This window comes from Alligator sinensis, unplaced genomic scaffold (assembly GCF_000455745.1).
Source record: "Alligator sinensis unplaced genomic scaffold, ASM45574v1 scaffold872_2, whole genome shotgun sequence".
Taxonomy (NCBI): Eukaryota; Metazoa; Chordata; order Crocodylia; family Alligatoridae; genus Alligator; species Alligator sinensis.
The window spans coordinates 588,129-603,756 of NW_005842132.1; the positions used below are offsets into that span (position 1 = coordinate 588,129).

At 52.0% G+C, this 15,628-nt stretch overlaps 1 protein-coding gene across 2 annotated transcripts in view; it reads left to right on the forward strand.

The window, feature by feature from the left end:
* Positions 1 to 7,474: 7,474 nt before the first annotated feature.
* Positions 7,475 to 15,628, forward strand: part of TFEB (transcription factor EB) — a 34,141-nt gene continuing 25,987 nt past the window's right edge. Inside the window, exon 1 of one of the 2 annotated variants that reach the window (XM_025205814.1) lies at positions 7,475 to 7,546. In XM_025205814.1, coding sequence (XP_025061599.1) covers positions 7,489 to 7,546 — 58 coding nt within the window. In that variant the 5' untranslated portion in view covers positions 7,475 to 7,488. Of the gene's footprint in view, positions 7,547 to 13,455; positions 13,773 to 15,628 lie in introns of those variants that run through there. The other variant, XM_025205815.1, reaches the window with a different exon arrangement.

Sequence of the window (15,628 nt, forward strand, 5' to 3'; positions counted from 1 at the left end):
GGACCCACGATCCGCGCTCCGGCCTCTGCCCCCCGCCCCCGCCGGCTGGGCTGTTTGTTGCCCCCGCCCCACCCCGCCCCCGGGGCTTTTTGTCTCCCATTGTACAGATGGGCAAACTGAGGCCCCGGGGGGAGTTAGTTGCTGCTCTTCACGAGCCTAAGGCAGGTTGTTTCCAGACCCACTGGGCGCTCCATTATACAGGTGGAAAAACTGAGGTGCGGAGGGCGGGAGGGGTTAGCTGCTGCTCTTGAGCGGGCTGTTGCCTTGCCCCTTGCTTGCAGTGCAGAGGGGCCGCCTCTCCACCAGCCTACGGCCGGTTGTTTTCAGACCCCTGGGCACTCTTGTCTCTCGTTACGCAGATGGGAAAACTGAGGGGCCGGGGGGCGAAGCGGGGGTTAGCTGCCACTCTTGGGCGGGCCGTGGCTCTGCCCCTGGCTCACAGTGCAGAGGGGGTGTCTCTGCACGAGACGCCTGCTGCGCAGGAGCCTACCGAGCAGGGATCCTGCTTGTCCCTGGTTTAAAAAAAAATCCTGTTTTTGGTTTAAAAAAAAAAAAAAAAGGAAACCCCAAATACAAGTTTTTCCATGATTAAATTGAAACGCCACATATATATATGTGTGTGTGTGTGTGTGTATATATGTGTATCTATATGTGTATATATATATGTGTGTGTGTGTCTATGTTTGTTTTTGTGTTTGTATTTGTGTATCTATATGTGTGTATTTGTATATGTATGTATATATACACACACACCTATATATGAGCAGTGTTTCATTTTAATCACGGAAAACATCGATTTGGGGTTACTTTTTTTAAACCAAAAACTCGGGATTTTTTTGAAATCAGAGAAAATGTGGATTTGGTGTTACTTTTAAAAAAAATCCCCAATTTTCGGTTAAATAAAAAGTAACCCCAAATCCACATGTTTTTCGTGATTAAAATGAAGCACTACTAATCTCTCTCTTTAAAATAACCCCAACACCACATTTTTCCATGATTAAAATGAAACACCAGTACATCTATCTCTATCTAGATAAAGATACAGATATGCATCTATATGTAGTGGTGTTTCATTTTAATTATGGAAAAATGTGGCTTTGGGGTTCCTTTAAAAAAAAATCTCCAATTTTGGGTTAAAAAAAAAAAAAGTAACCCCAAATCCATATTTTTTCCATGATTAAAATGAAACACGCCTAATATATAGATATGGTGGTCCTTCATTTTAATCATGGAAAAATGTAGATTTGGGGTTATTTTTTTTTTAACCCAAAATTGGGGATGTTTTTAAAATCTGAGAAAGCCAGGCCACTGATGACGCTGCGCAGGAGCATGGCGGTTGCAAGCCGTGCGGATAGCTTACTGCGCAGTGTTATTTTGTTATCTCGTGAAAAAACCATGTGCCGGCGCTACTGCGCAGTAACTTTAGGACGGCGCATTTAGTTAGCACTTTATTAAGCAAGCACTAAGGTCAATGCGCAGTACCTAAGGTGCATGAATGAATGTGTAGACGCGCCCAGGGAGTGCAGGACTGGACTGACTCCCAGTTGGTGTTTGCAGTTGGACCCCGGGTGCTCGGGGCAGTCCTGAATTTTGAGCCAAGAGAAGCCAAGGTCTCCATGTGCCAGCCGGGGCGTGAGGCGGGGTGGGAACTCAATGAACCCTGCCTGCCAGGCCGGCTCTGACCTCTCAAACCCTCTGTGCACAAGCCAGATGCGGGGCAGGCCCGCTTGCCTCGCTGGGACGGCACCTCTCCTCACAAGAACAGGGCGCTGGTATTTGAACGGCAGCTTCGGCTCCATTAATGAATTAATGAATTGCACAGCAGGAAGTGTTGCGACAGTTCCCCAGGACGTCTCTTCTAGCCCCTGGCCAGTCAGCTGATGGGGAAATTTCCCTTTTTTTAAAGTGTGGGTTATTCTGACTTTTCCTGAGTTGTTCTTTGTTTGTCTCAATGCTCAAGATTCTGCAAATGACCCAGGGACTTTTGCATGAACCAATAGCTTGGCCCTAGAGAAGACCCGGTGATCTTACTTCAAGTCAGTTGAACAGATGGCAGATGCTTACAGGAGTGTTGGGGTTTTTTTTTTTCTCCACCCCCACCTCTTCTTTTAATTTTCTCTGCTGCATTTGTTTGACTTCATGCAAGGCTGCTCCCATGCAGGGCTGGGGGTTGGAAGGGGCTGCACGAGCCCGGCCCTGTTCTTCGAGTTACGGAGGCTGGGTTGCCACCGAAGCGTGTTTTAGGTGGGGCTTGTATAAAAAAAAAAAAAAAAAGTGCTGTGGCTTCCCTTTCCTCCAGAGAGTTTATCCCTTCGAACCCAGCGCGCTTGGGGAACAGGATCATGCAGGCTTGAAAGCAGCAGATCTTTGCTGACCGGAGCTCTAGCTGTCTGGTTCCAGTTGCAAAATATGCAATGTGACTTCGTGGGCAGCTGATTGTACCTAGGTAAATTTTGCATTGGCAAAAGGCGCTGCATTGCCACAGAGCAGCCCTGCCGGACAGGTGGTGCCCGCGTTTCTGCGGATATGAAGCAGCCACCTTGAAAGCCCTACAGAGGCTCAGGAAGAGCAGGAGCCACGTGAGCTGGGTGACGGGATATGCAGCGCCGGTAGGGAACGCCATATCCCAGCTCCCCAAAGTGAGAGCCGTGATGCAGCTTAGGCAGAAAGGCTTGGCAGTGGGTCACTTGCTGATGCCAGAAAGGCCTAGGATCTTGGAAAGCCTGACAGATGGTTTGTCCGACTCCAGGACGCTGTGTGTCCCGGAAGATCGCACCCGTCCTCTCTGCCGTGGACTGACCACAGTGAATGCCATTACCACTATTTGATCCCATTCTCCGGTGGCTCCTGCTTGTGTATACACAGATATAATTAGCAACTGTCTGCTCTTGCTTTAGGGCTATTTGCAGAGGACAGTGAGGCCTGGTTTTCAAAGGCATGCGGGGCTCACCTCATTCAAGGGCTGGCCCTTATCAGTAGGAAACAGGGCCAGGGTGTGGCGAATCGTGACAGCGTGAATCTAGTTTCCATGTGTTTTGTGTTAAGGCCGTGTGGTTTTGGTCCATAACAGCAGGATGTGACTTGGTGGTTGAAATCAGGCCTCGCCTCCCAGCCTGTGTGGAGGTTTCCGAGCTGCCTGCTGGAGACGGCAGACTTTCTCTTCCCTTTCCAGAACGGGTCGCCGGGAGCCGTGTTTCCTTGTGACTAAAGCGATGAATCATGCGCGTGTGTTTGTGTTTGGGGCCGGGAGGTCAGTGTGGTGCTTTGCTGAGATAGAGGTAAAATCTGACTCAGTGCGACGAGTGGCAAACTCTGCCATACAGCACTACCAGGGCTGCTGCAGGAAGCGAGAGGTGGCAGAGGCAAGGCGAGAAGCTTCCCCTGTGCCACCCGGGGTTTGTGGGCATAGCCCTAAAATGCCCACCTGCTTTTCCCTCCTGCTGGGAAACCTGGTGCTCTCATGGTGTAGCTTTTGTGGTGCTGTGTTGTAGGCTCCCATGCTGCCCCCCGATTAAATAGGGGGCTGGGAACCTCCCAGAGGGATCGCGGTGCCCTGGCTTGTGCAACGGCAGGGCAGGACGCCGTGCGCGCTGCTGGAAAGGTTGGGAAGCAGGAGGCCGAGCGTGGCTTTGTGTTGTCTTTGTCCCAGCGCTTTGTGCCGCACATGGGGCTGGGATGAGCGCTGGTAGGGGAGGTGGTGGGCTGTGTCCCAGGCAGCTCCGAGTTGTGGTGCCGGTGAGCACTGTGGGGCATTTGGTGTGGCACCTCTCCAGCCCTGCCCTGGCGAACGCTGCATTAAACTGGGCTGCATTCAGCACCATGCTGCTCTCCGGAGCATCGTTCCCCATGACTTTGCCTGGGGTTTGGTTAGTGCTTTAACAGCATTATACGTGAGGTTTATAGGGTCTCTTAGCATTGGCAGCTGGCAGGGGGACTGGCTATGAGCCGAGGTGGAGAACTACAGATCATAAGGTGTGTGGCAGAGCTGGAAGGGCATGTCCGTGCTAAGGTGATGAGAGCCGAATAAAGACTTCTACACAGAAGAGTGATAGGACCCATTAGGAACTGGACTAGGCTCTTCTTAACAGCCACATGGGCACTGCTGTATCTCTCAGTCCCTCTCTCCCTGTTTCTGTCCCTAAATATAGATTATTTGTCAATGTACCACAGAGATTAGATAAAGGGCAATGACCTCTATGAAATAAAGAGAACTGGAATGACACTGGCTTTCATCAACGCTTTGATTTCTTCTATATATTAATTGTGCATGCAAAACTGATAATCTTGGTCTCTGTACCTGATTATAAGGCCCGCCATTGTATAGCATTTGCACCCCCCCCCCGGTGTAGTTTTAAACCAAATAGTGGTGGTGGTGATTTCTTTCTTGCTTCCTGGAGGAAGAGCTCAATACATCAGTAGCAATGTCTTTTGGGGCGCTTGTACACATTATGCATTACGGTTTTGGGCTGCCTTGTTTGAATACAGGCACTTGAGTGCACAAACCGTTGTTGCACATCTGTCTGTGAGTGGGAGTGCAGTTGGTTATATGCTGTGGGCAAGGGACGATGAGCAACAGAAAGCCTAGTCTCAGAACTGAGCATAGCATTTAATTGTTTTTTTTCTTTGCATTGCAGTCAAACCTAGGAGCCCAAGTCATGGTCCAGTTGTGTTAAGTGCTTTGCAAACCCAGTGAAAAGGCATGCCATAAAGAGTTTGCAGTCTAGTGGTTTGTCTACACACAGAGTTGTCCCTAGTTAACTCTGTGTGTGGAAACTATTCTGGAATACAAGTGCCTTGCTCCTGTTTAGCTGGAAAGGCATAATGGGTGGAAGCAGGAGGGTAGAAGGAACCACAGGGTCTTGTAGCAGTGAGGTCTGCAGATCAGGTCCTGCCGCCAAGAGGGCTCCAGCTCCTGCTCTCACTGAGTCCCCGAGTCCTTGCCTGTGGGCCGGTCCCTTCCCTCTTCTGATGGGCTATGGTCATGGTGAGAGGTGACAGTGGCAGGGGAAGAGGTGATCTTTCAGGGAGCCAGAGCTAATCCCACTCCCGCAGGGATTTGTGGGCTTCAGAGTACAAAACCTGTCAGGCTTTTGAGACTGCTCAACATGCTGCTGATCTTCCATCCGAGTTCCTGTAGACGTCTCCCACCCCCCGCCCAGGACTTTCAGCTGCCTTCGTTGAAGTCAATAGCCAAATTCTCATTGATTTTTAACAATGCCCCATTCCTGGGTACATGCATATTCCTAGGCAGGTGCAGCAAGGGACGGAGGTACCCATTGCTTTGCTTGCCTGTCTAAATAATAATGCGTTTTCCTAATGAAGGAGGGAGGCAGAGGAAGGCCTGTTAAGGGCCCTCACTGGAAATGCTCTGTAAACAGCCCTCCACCCGAAATAATTGCCCGCTCCTGACCTAGAGGGAAAGGGTTGGGAGAGGAAACGGGCCCAGGAAAGGGAGGTGACTTGGCCAGGGTCATGCAGCAGGGCAGTGGCAGGGTTGGAAATGGAGTCCAGGTACCCCAGCCACCCACCCCCACGCTGCCTGTCCTTAGTGTGCAAAAGCTCCATCCAAGCCTGTTTTTCCAGGCCTTGCAAGATGGCAGGAGCTGGGATTTTCCAGAGCAGGAAGCCCCTCTCTGTAAAACTCCCCCATGCAAAAGATTGACAAGAGCCTGGGTGCTTTCCCGGGCCCAATTCAGGCTGACTTGTGATAGTCACTTCCAGACAGCGGCCTTCACGGCAGAGGGTTTCCTTTAGGAATGCTATGGGTGCCGAAGCCCTTGCGCTCAGCGCTTTACAGTATTGCACGAGAGCCTGGCACGGTGGGAGGCTTGGAGCGGGGCTAACAAAGCAGCACGTTGCTGGGGGATCACGCAGCAAGCAAGCGTATATGAGGACCTGGCAGCTTCTGTGGCTCTGGACAGGGACGTAAAACAGCTCACTTGTCCCTGGAGAAGCACAGCATGGGGGAAACCTGGAGTTGCAGGAACTAAGCCTGTGACGTGTGGGTGGAGCAGTGTGGTCACATCCTAAGGCTGAATGACTACAAACACTTTAGCAGCAAGAGGTGGCCCCGTCATTGCTGACTTCTCTGAAAATGGGACATTTTCGAGCTGAGCCCTTGAAATGCTAGGGACGGGGCAGTTTGATCCCCCTCAACTACACCACTAAGCAACCACTAGGTTGAAACGGCATGAACGTGCATCTCCATGCCGGTGTCTCGCATCCTCCCAGCCGTCAGAAGCAGCAGAAGGCAATTCCCGCCACTTCAACCTTACTTCCCCATTGGAAATTGTTTCCCGGGAAACATCTACTGGTGAGCCACTTAATGACTACGAGGAAGATGAAAGCTGGAGAGGGCCATGCTAGAGAGCCCAAGATTGCCGTTCTTATCTTAATAGCAGGAAATGCTTTCTGAAGTGGTGGCAGAGAAGACTGAGTTGAATGCATTGAGAGGCAGAGGGATTTTTTTTCTCCTTGAAGTCTCACAGAGACGGGAAGCATGCACTAGTTCTCTCCTCCATGCAATCCCTGCCCAGCAAGGCGCCCCTGAAGGTCCCTTGGGATTGATAATCATGTCAAACCTCTGCCATGTGGTGGTAGATTTTGAGGTGGGAGGAATCAGCCGAGCAGAGACGGTGTGTTTCTTAGTGAGATTGGGTTTGTTGAAATGCATGCATTAGGAACCCAGTGCTTACAGATGGCATTCAGACAGTCCCTTCTGTCCACAATTTTGGACTCAATGCCCATGCTGTGTTCTCAGGAAGCAACTCAATACCTGGAGCTATATCTGGTTAGAGAAAGGGAGCAACCGCCGCATAGACATATTCCCAATGCAGTATAAAAATCAACCTAACCCAGCACATACAGCCTGCTGGAAAATGCTTTTTAACCAGAGAGCAACTCACCGTTTCCAACAGCACCACACAAAATGGCTTCTCTTCAAAGACACGACTGGCACGTTAAGAAAAAGATCTTGCAAGACTGTGCAACCTTGCCACCAGTCCCATGGTAATAACAGCTCTCATTTATATAGCACCCGTTGCCTCTGAGAAACCAAAGTGCTTAACACACTGCTTCGACCTTGCCTCTGCTAATCGAAACGTATAGCAGAGTGAACCTATAAATATGGAACTATATAAAAAAAAAAAAAAAGGAGAAAGAAATAAAACCACACAATTTTCCTGTGGGCAGAGGAAGAGAGAAAGAATGAACCACATGTGACAGATGTTCATCACATTGCTCAGTGCATGCCTGGAAGGCAACTCCTACTATGATGCTGGGGGCAATATAAGACACTCAAGAGAGTGCAGCTTTAAAACAAAAGGGTTATGAAATGAATTGAGGCCTGCTGGATAGATGCCTGAGTTTTTTTTTCCAGGTTCTGCTATTACCATGGACTGTTTTTAACTACTAAGGAAAAGCCCCCCCCGCCCCCTTTTTTTTTTTTTTTTTAAAGGTGAAGGGTATAAATCAGTGGCACAGAGGGAAATGGTGGATTCTCCATCTCTCGATGTCTTCAGATCAAGCCTGGATGCCTGGCAGGAAGGTATGTTTTAGTCCAATGCAAGTTACTCAACTTGACGCAGCGGGGAGCTAGGTGAAACACTTCTGTGTTGAGTAGGGAGTCAAACAAGATGACTGGAACGGTCCTTTCTGGCCTGAAGATACTAGGATTAAAATGAGTTTTCCAGCAATCTGTATGAGCTGGGTTAGGTTGATTTTTATAACATGTTGGTAACGATCTCTTCCACCCCACCACTGTTCTGCCTGTACTGTGGTTTCTGCGCCTGCTAAAGACGACGATAATATTACCTATGTGTGTTACAGGAGGAATTGTGAGATTTCCTTTGTATTATTAAAGTGACCTGTGACTTTTGGCTAGACATTACTATCAATCTACGTATTGATTATATATACTCAGCATTCATCATATGTTATTAGCAAGGACAAATTCCAGTAGGTTTCCTAGGCTTATTTGATATGCGTCCTCGCTTAAGATATGTGCTGTAAAGCTGGACTTTTACTTGCGTGAATGCCATTAAAATCTTGGAACAAGGGGCATCGGCTGAGAAGCAACTTTTATTTTGTCTTCCTTTTTAATTCTAGGGATTCCCCCCCGCCAATTTAACAATTCTGTGATTTCTGATGGGTTTGCTTTTTTTGTTTGGATCTTCCCCTAAAATATATAGCTATGAAAGGTGAGCAATGTCCCTTCCCTGTAACGATACTACACTACTGACAGATATCTAAAGAGTCACCTGCTTAAAACAGAGAGCAGAATAGGAGCTGCTAGGGTTTAGAGACTTTTCTTGGAATATTTATTGTATCCAGTGTGAGCTGGAAGGTTGGATCAAGCTTAATAGAAATAGATTTTATTTGAGTTTTTCTCTGTGTGAGTCTCCATGGCTTCTAGACATCCCTCATCTTATGCCTTGTCTGCGCGGGCAGGTTGAAATTAAATCAGTTTTTAAACTAATGCATTTATACTAGTGCAAGCCCCTGTGTGGACATGCTTATGTCTGGTTAGCTGAAATGTATAATCAACTGATTTACCCTGAGCTGGAAAATGTCCCTCTCTTATCGGAATGAGTGTCCCACAGGGTTTTGTACCGGTTTAACTGCATTTATTATTATGAAGTTTTTGCTTTGAGAGCCCCAGCTATGGACCAGCATTGGCTGAGCACTGCACAAACCCAAAGAGACGGTCCCTTCTCCAAAACCTTGCAATCTGTTTAAATTCCCACACTGATATGAAACAAGTGCAGCTTTCTCATAACAGCCAGGCCTAACACCCAAGTGTATCAGCGTCCCACATAGCATCAGCGTTGAACACGGGATTTATTTCATATATAAAGGAACATGAAACTGATATTATGGATAGGAGGAAGGGATCCAAGGCATTTTAAGTTCCCTACGTGCATACTTGTTGTGTGGCAGCCGTCCATCTATCTCTCCGCCTGCTTGTGCCTGGCTGTTCTTATCCTTCATGCCCCTTCAGTGTTGCATCCAGGTGGCTCTGCTTTCAATGCAAATATCTGCCACCGATCCCCAAGGTATCGAACCCAAGCACAATTGTGCAGCTCCTGTCTGAGAACTGGGAAGTCCAGTTTCTACTGGGGTAGAAACAGAAAGTGAAAACCACCCGCCTGGCTTTTTTACCAACCCAAGCAGGGGGAACTAGCAGCACTTGCAGGATCCTTGGTGAGAACCAAGCCAAGGAGAATCCACCGGGGTGGCTGTTGACTCGGGGCGAATCCCTGATGCGCCCTGGGGGGATCTGGGCAGAAGTGGGAGCAGCTGGTTACTTGCTGGATTTGTAAGATTTCTTCCTCACCTGGCGCGAACTTTCATGGAAGTCTCTGAGCTGCGGCGAGACGGTGCGTATGCGGCGATGTTATCAGATGATCGTGTAAACCAGAGAGGAGGAAGAGAGACAAATACACTTGGCTGGCTGGAAAGATATCTTTAGATATGGGGAGCACAGGGGATTTTCTGGAGAAGTAGGGGGCTGGGTGGCTTCCTGCATGACTGAGAACAGCCCAAGCTCGACAGCCCTTCTTCCAGGGTTTGCAGGCGCCTTCCTCCTGGGCCAGAAGAGACGAGGACTTGTACGTAGGTGGGTGTCAGGATGGGGGCGATTGAGGGGGCTGGTGAGAGGAAACCTCTCCCCTGGCTACCCCACCCAGGAAGGCGAGGATGTAAAGGGCTGTCAGACGCATAAATCAGGGTTGTGTAATACTAGAGTTGAGGGAGATGCTTCATGCTAATGCCCTGCGCAGCACAAATCCAGGCTGGGGGAGAGAGAGGGAGGGCAGGCGGACGGGCGGGCGGACGGCTGCTCTGGGTCTGTGTCATCATCGGAGAGGTTTCTCCTGGGTGACAGCTGACATCTCTCTTGCCTCTCCACCTCCCTTGCCTGGAGCTGGTTCAGGGCACAGGGTGTAAACCTCATCGCGTCCGAATCCCACATTAATGTCCCCTCCTCAACTCGGACTGGTCCCCCTCTCCTCCTCTGGCTTGTGCCTGCGATGGGGTGCCTGCGATGGGCTCCGTCCCTTCCTCTGTCTCCTGCGTGCATGGGAAGGCCAAGCTGCAGTACTGATGAGGCGCAGCCTCAATTTGCTAGCGAACACGGGGCCCCGAGCAGCTGAGCGTTGCAGAAACGCTCAACCCCACTATCTACAAGGCGCCAAACTTAGCAGGACCTGCCCTTAGGGCTCCTGATCTCGGTGAAATTACCCCAGATTTGTGGCAGAGTCATTCAGATCAGAGTCCAACGTGACCTTCGATAGACTCTGAAACCTGGGGATGACTGGGGAAGGGTGTCCCGCGTCTTCCTGCCCCTTTAGGCCCAGGTTTCTGACCTGGCACGCTGACCTCCATGCATTTAACGTCACTAGAAGAACAGCCCAAGTGGCCCAGCACCGGGACAAAGGTAGTGGCATGCCAAAGCCGGGGCAGTCGAGCGGTCTGTTGGGAGGTCAAGTCACAGCCTGTCCTTGGACTTGTTTATTATCGGGTAGGAGCGACAGCTGCAGCTCCTGCCTACAGTAGAGGCTGAGTGCTCCTGGGGGATCGTCGTGCGATTACCATGTGCCATCCACCTCTGGTAACCCTCCCGGCTGCCTGCTAGGACTGGGTGCACCAAGGTTATCATCATTCCCTCCTTCCTGCTGCTTTTCAGGCAACCAGAGTGGGGGGGTAGGAAGGGGAATGAGTTGCCACGGGGAGGGGTGGGCGATTCTCATGTATGTCGATCTTCAGGGAAAGTTATGAGGGTCCTTTTGCTACCAAATGCCTTGCATTTCTCTGTCCCTTTATTTGAGGCTCTCTGAGCGGTGATGTAACCCCAGAAGCCTCTCTGTAAGCTGTTTAAGTGTCGTCATGCACATGGGGATGTCAGGGCACATAGAGGGAAAGGTCCTGCTTTGGCCGAGGACCCACAATCCCATCTGGAGCTAATGGGTGCATCCAATCATAGGATCGTAGGGCTGGAAGGGACCTCCTGAGGCCATCTAGTTTAGTCCCCTGCTCAAGGCGGGATGCTCAGCAGCTCTGTCTTTCTGACCCCCAGGTGACTTGCCTGGGGTCTTACGGGTCAGTGGCAGGGGGGGTCTGACTGATCTCGTGCCTCGTTTGCAGTAGAGGTGCAACTCGGCATAAGTTTTGTGGAGTTGCTTGACACCTGTCTGGTCCAGAACAGAATCGGGCTTTGCCCAAGTACTGCTCTCCGGTACGAGCTGCTGGACTGTGCGCCTTTATGTAGTACGACTCCTGCCCCATCACCCTGACCGGCACTGGGACTGCTGCTTCAGGAGGAGCCATTATAAAATGTGACCTTTGCTGAGGTTCAGCTACGGTGCTGTTATTTCCCATGTACGTGCTTGTGTGTAGATCCTTTCTCAGCCTTCTCCAAGGTCATTCCAATTTTCCCCTTGCTCCCCAGCTGAAAGGCTGAAATGATAGGGGTGGGGGGATTAATCACTCGTTGCCCAGGCGGCCTGGGGCTCTTGTAGCCTCGCTTCTGGGGTCAACAAGCTCAAATTGATTTATCATGAATCGAGGGACATCCTCCCGCCTGTTCACACGTTTATTTTTAATTGCATCTCGCAGGGCGGGCCGGCGCCTGGTTTCTGATAGGACAGAGACACGTGAGCACCTATCCTTTCTGCCCTTGCAGGGCAGGACCTCAGGGCAAGGCAGAAGAAAGGGCCTGTCCGCTATGGCAGGCCCTAAGTCTCCTTTCCCTCCCACCATCCTGCTTTCAGCAACTCCTTTTTGGTTTCCTTCAGCATGCGATCCAATGCCCCAGCTGGGGGGCATTTGAAATAAATGCAAAGGCTCCCATTGCCTAGGGAAGGACATCAAGCAGGTCAGATCCTGCCCCAGATGCACACTTTGGAGGGCACGACCTCCATGAGGTGCCTGGCCTCTAAGCGGCAGCCAGTGACTTTGAAGTGCAGTTGATCATTTATCTCTCTTGGCCCTGGTTTGCTTTTCCCACCTGGCTGATGGGTTTGGAGAGGGGGAAGGAGTGTCACCAGCAAGAGGAGCTGCTTTTTTAACTCTGCCATTGCTGCCACAGGCAGCAGCCAAGAGGATGTCAGCCAGCAAGAGGATTACCTGGCCCGGCGCCTCGCCCCAGAAGTGCTTTATTGACTTGCGTCTGCCCCAGGCACAACCAACAGTGCCGCGCAGTGGAAGCAGCGTGGGTGTTACCTGCAAGCTCACAAGTGGATCAGTGGGGCCGATGAATTGCCCCTCGTGGGTCCTGGGACTGCCCATCTCCGTGCAGTATGTCATGGCAGCTTGTCACGGCCTTTATAGGCAGGGGCTGCTCCAGCCTGGGTCCTGCGCTCACACAGGATTTGCCTCCTGCCCAGAGCGGTAATGTTTTTACTGTGCAAAATATCTGGGCTGCTTCCAACTGCGGCATTTAGTGCATGGAAGGGAAAACATTTGGCCTCCGACCCAAGTGCCTGTTAACAACACGGCGGCCCACGTCGCTGAGATGCCGGGGCTAAAAACAGTCTCTTTGACTCAGTTGCTCATTGGCCTTGTCAACTGACTCCTGCCTTTCTTTGCCAAGTTACCTCCTTCGGGGGAAGTCCAAGGCTCGCTGTGCCTTTTAGAGGGCCTTCTCCTTTTCGAGGCGTGATGAAGGTAGCCTGGACTCAGGCGCTGCTCTGACTGCCGTGGGCGGTCGCCTTCCGTCCATCTGCCCGATGGATCTCCTCGCCCCTGCCTGTTTCCACAGCAAAGTTGCAAGGGCAGAATTTCACAGTTTGCCACTTGGCTTGTGCAGCAGGATGCCAAGGATGTTTAGAGACAGCGCAGTCGACTAGCTCCCCCTCCCGCCTTCTCAGTTATGGGGCACGAGCTGTGCAACAGTTCCCAGGGCAGAGCATCACTGGCACAGTGATCGGTAGAGCAGGCTGCACCACTGATGCATGGTTTGAGCTCTGCATGAGCCTGTGTGAGCTGTGGTACGCTGCCAGCATAGGAGTACCCCTAGCACAACTAACTAGCCATTAATGAACATGGAAGACACCAGCCCAGTGCCGGTGTTACATGGCCAGCATGTTGGCTGGTCACACAGACGTGGTATGCTGTGGCTACCCCACTAACCCAGACATGCCACCCCAGCTCCTCCTGCGACCTGGTGTCACTCCCAGTACAAGCAGACCATGTTACTGGCACACCAGCCTGTGACCAGGACCCTATGCCTTGCTGTATCCATGTTGCCCTGCACGGGCCACTCTGGGCTAGACTGAGTTAGTCTTTGCAAGGATGGTATGTGCTGTGGAGAAGGTGCTAAGGATTATTCATGGATTCCTAGGGGGTAAAGCCAAAAGATAACAGTAGATCATCTAGTCCGGCCTCCTGGACGGAACAAGCCATTACATTATTCCTGTGTGAAGCGTAGGGGTTGGGCCTGATAAAGAAAGCAGGGGACCCAAAAAGATGCCCTCCCTCCGGATTCAGTCTGTGAAGGGACCCGGCCTCCTCTGACTGAGCCATGCCGGGAGCTGCCTGGGATTTCTTTCCGATGATGCACGCTTCCCAGGACCTGCCAGGGGCTGAAAATAGCTGGAGTGTCACCAGCCAGCCGGCTTTTATCCATTCGGTGGGAGCTCCTTGGGTTTGCCGTAGGCTCGGGAGTCTTCCCCACCCCAGAGTCAGATGCTTCCTGAGCCTTGGGGATTCTGGCATTGACCCTCTCATGCTTGCCTAGGGCAGGAGGCTTTGACGCTCCAGTTTCTGAGAGCTTGGTAAGGAGCACTGTGGCCTCTTCTCTTTGCTTTTCTCTCTCTGTCTAGCCTGAGGATTGCAGATCATGGCCGTGCGGAGTCTGGCAGGATCAGGGTCTCTTTGAAGGGTGACAGCCCTGCATTGGCCCCGTTATTCTTGCTGGGGACTGTGTGGGAAAGATGGTTCCCGCCTGGCGGCGGTTCGGTCTCGGGAGTGTGGTTGGTCTTGTTTGTTCGGCAGCCCCGAGTGCTCAGGTTCCCCCTTGCGTGGCCGGTGGGGATTTCTGCCCTGGTGCCTGGTGCAACGTCCGGGCTGAGGATTGAGGGGGCTGTGGAGAGCAAGCTTGTCCCATGGGGCTCCTTCGGGGAAGGCTGGGGCTGGCTAGGGGAAGTTTGCCCTGCCTCTTCCCTGCTGCCTGCATGCTGTGGGGATTCGGGTGTGCAGGCCTTACTGCTGCCATCTGCCTGCTAAGCTCTCTGAGATGCCTCCTACAGTTCCCCACCAGCCAAGGGGATGGATGGCAAGATAGCCAAGGTGTTTCCCAGCTCTGCCCCCTCGGGGAGGGCAGTCAGTGTGCCCAGGTATGCCCCTCGCTCCCCCAAGGACCTTCCTCCCCGCCCCCAGAGCTTTCTCTCCCACCCATCTCTGCAGGACAGAGTGCTCCTAATGTAAAAATAGTCACGGCCTTTCCTCTGAGGAAGTGCACAGGGAGGGTGCAACCCCCTGGCTCGAAGTCGCATGCCTTTGGCTTGGATTTTTTGCCTTAACCAGACATGGATGGAGCTGGCTGGCAAGGAGGGCACTCGGGAAAGCTACAGCCCCCTCCGTTCCCCCTCCCTCCCAACAAAGTGAAGGACTGCATGCATCGACTGAGAACAAACAAGCCTTCCGTGCTTGAGCTTTTCAACAAGTGAAGAGCTAAAGATAGGCCTCTCAGCTGGCCTGGGAGCACCAGCCTGCCATAGGGGCCTCTTTGGACTGCACACAAAGGGGAGAGGCAGCAAACAGGCTCCCCACAAGGGAGGGTGTGTATCACAGTCCCATGGCGGCGGTGCCAGCTGCATCAGCCTTCACACACAGGGTCCTTGTCACGGCCCCCTCGGAGCCGGAGTCTTGCCACAGTGGTTCTTGTTGGGTGCCTGTGGGAGCGGGAGGCTCCTGGCATTGGTGTCGCCATCAGTGCCGGGTGCTGCCCATATGTCTGATCTGCCCTGTCTCCCTGGGGAGATACCTGCTGCCCTGAGCAGGGTTCACCATGAGGGTCCCATGTCTGATACTCCTTTGGTGTAAATCTCTGAGATTCTTGCAGCACAGAGGCACTCTGCGAGCATCCTGGTGCATCCAGGAGCCCCTCACCTCTGTGGGAAAGAGCATCTCTCCCCACCCCTTCACCCCATTAGACACAGCTTTGCATGCGTGAGTCCCTGCCCTGCCTCCAGCTCCTTACCATCCCTTAAGCCTGGTGCTGGGGATGACTGGTGCAGCACCGGGATATGATCAGTGCCAGCTGTGAGTGTGCAAAGGGGCTTCTGCGGTGGGGCTTCCCTCTGCAGCCACATGTGGTCCCACGTTGCTAAGCCCAGCAGCTGCATGTCTCCCCTGCACCCGAAGAGGCAGAGGTCGCTCCATGCCAGGTTCTCTGCCATTCGTGTCCTTAGCGAGATGAAAACAGCAGCGGTTGTGCTCCCCCCGGCCTGTACAAACCCCGAATGGCAGGCAAGTGGTACCAGACCTGAGGAAAGCGAGGACAGAGCAGCTCAGATGCCCTGCAGGGCCAGGCGCTTGTGTTTGTAGGAGCACTGGAGGCCCCCAGATCCAGACCCTCAGAGCTTGGGGCCAGTTTGGAGATAGACCTGGACTTTGCATCTGTAGGGAA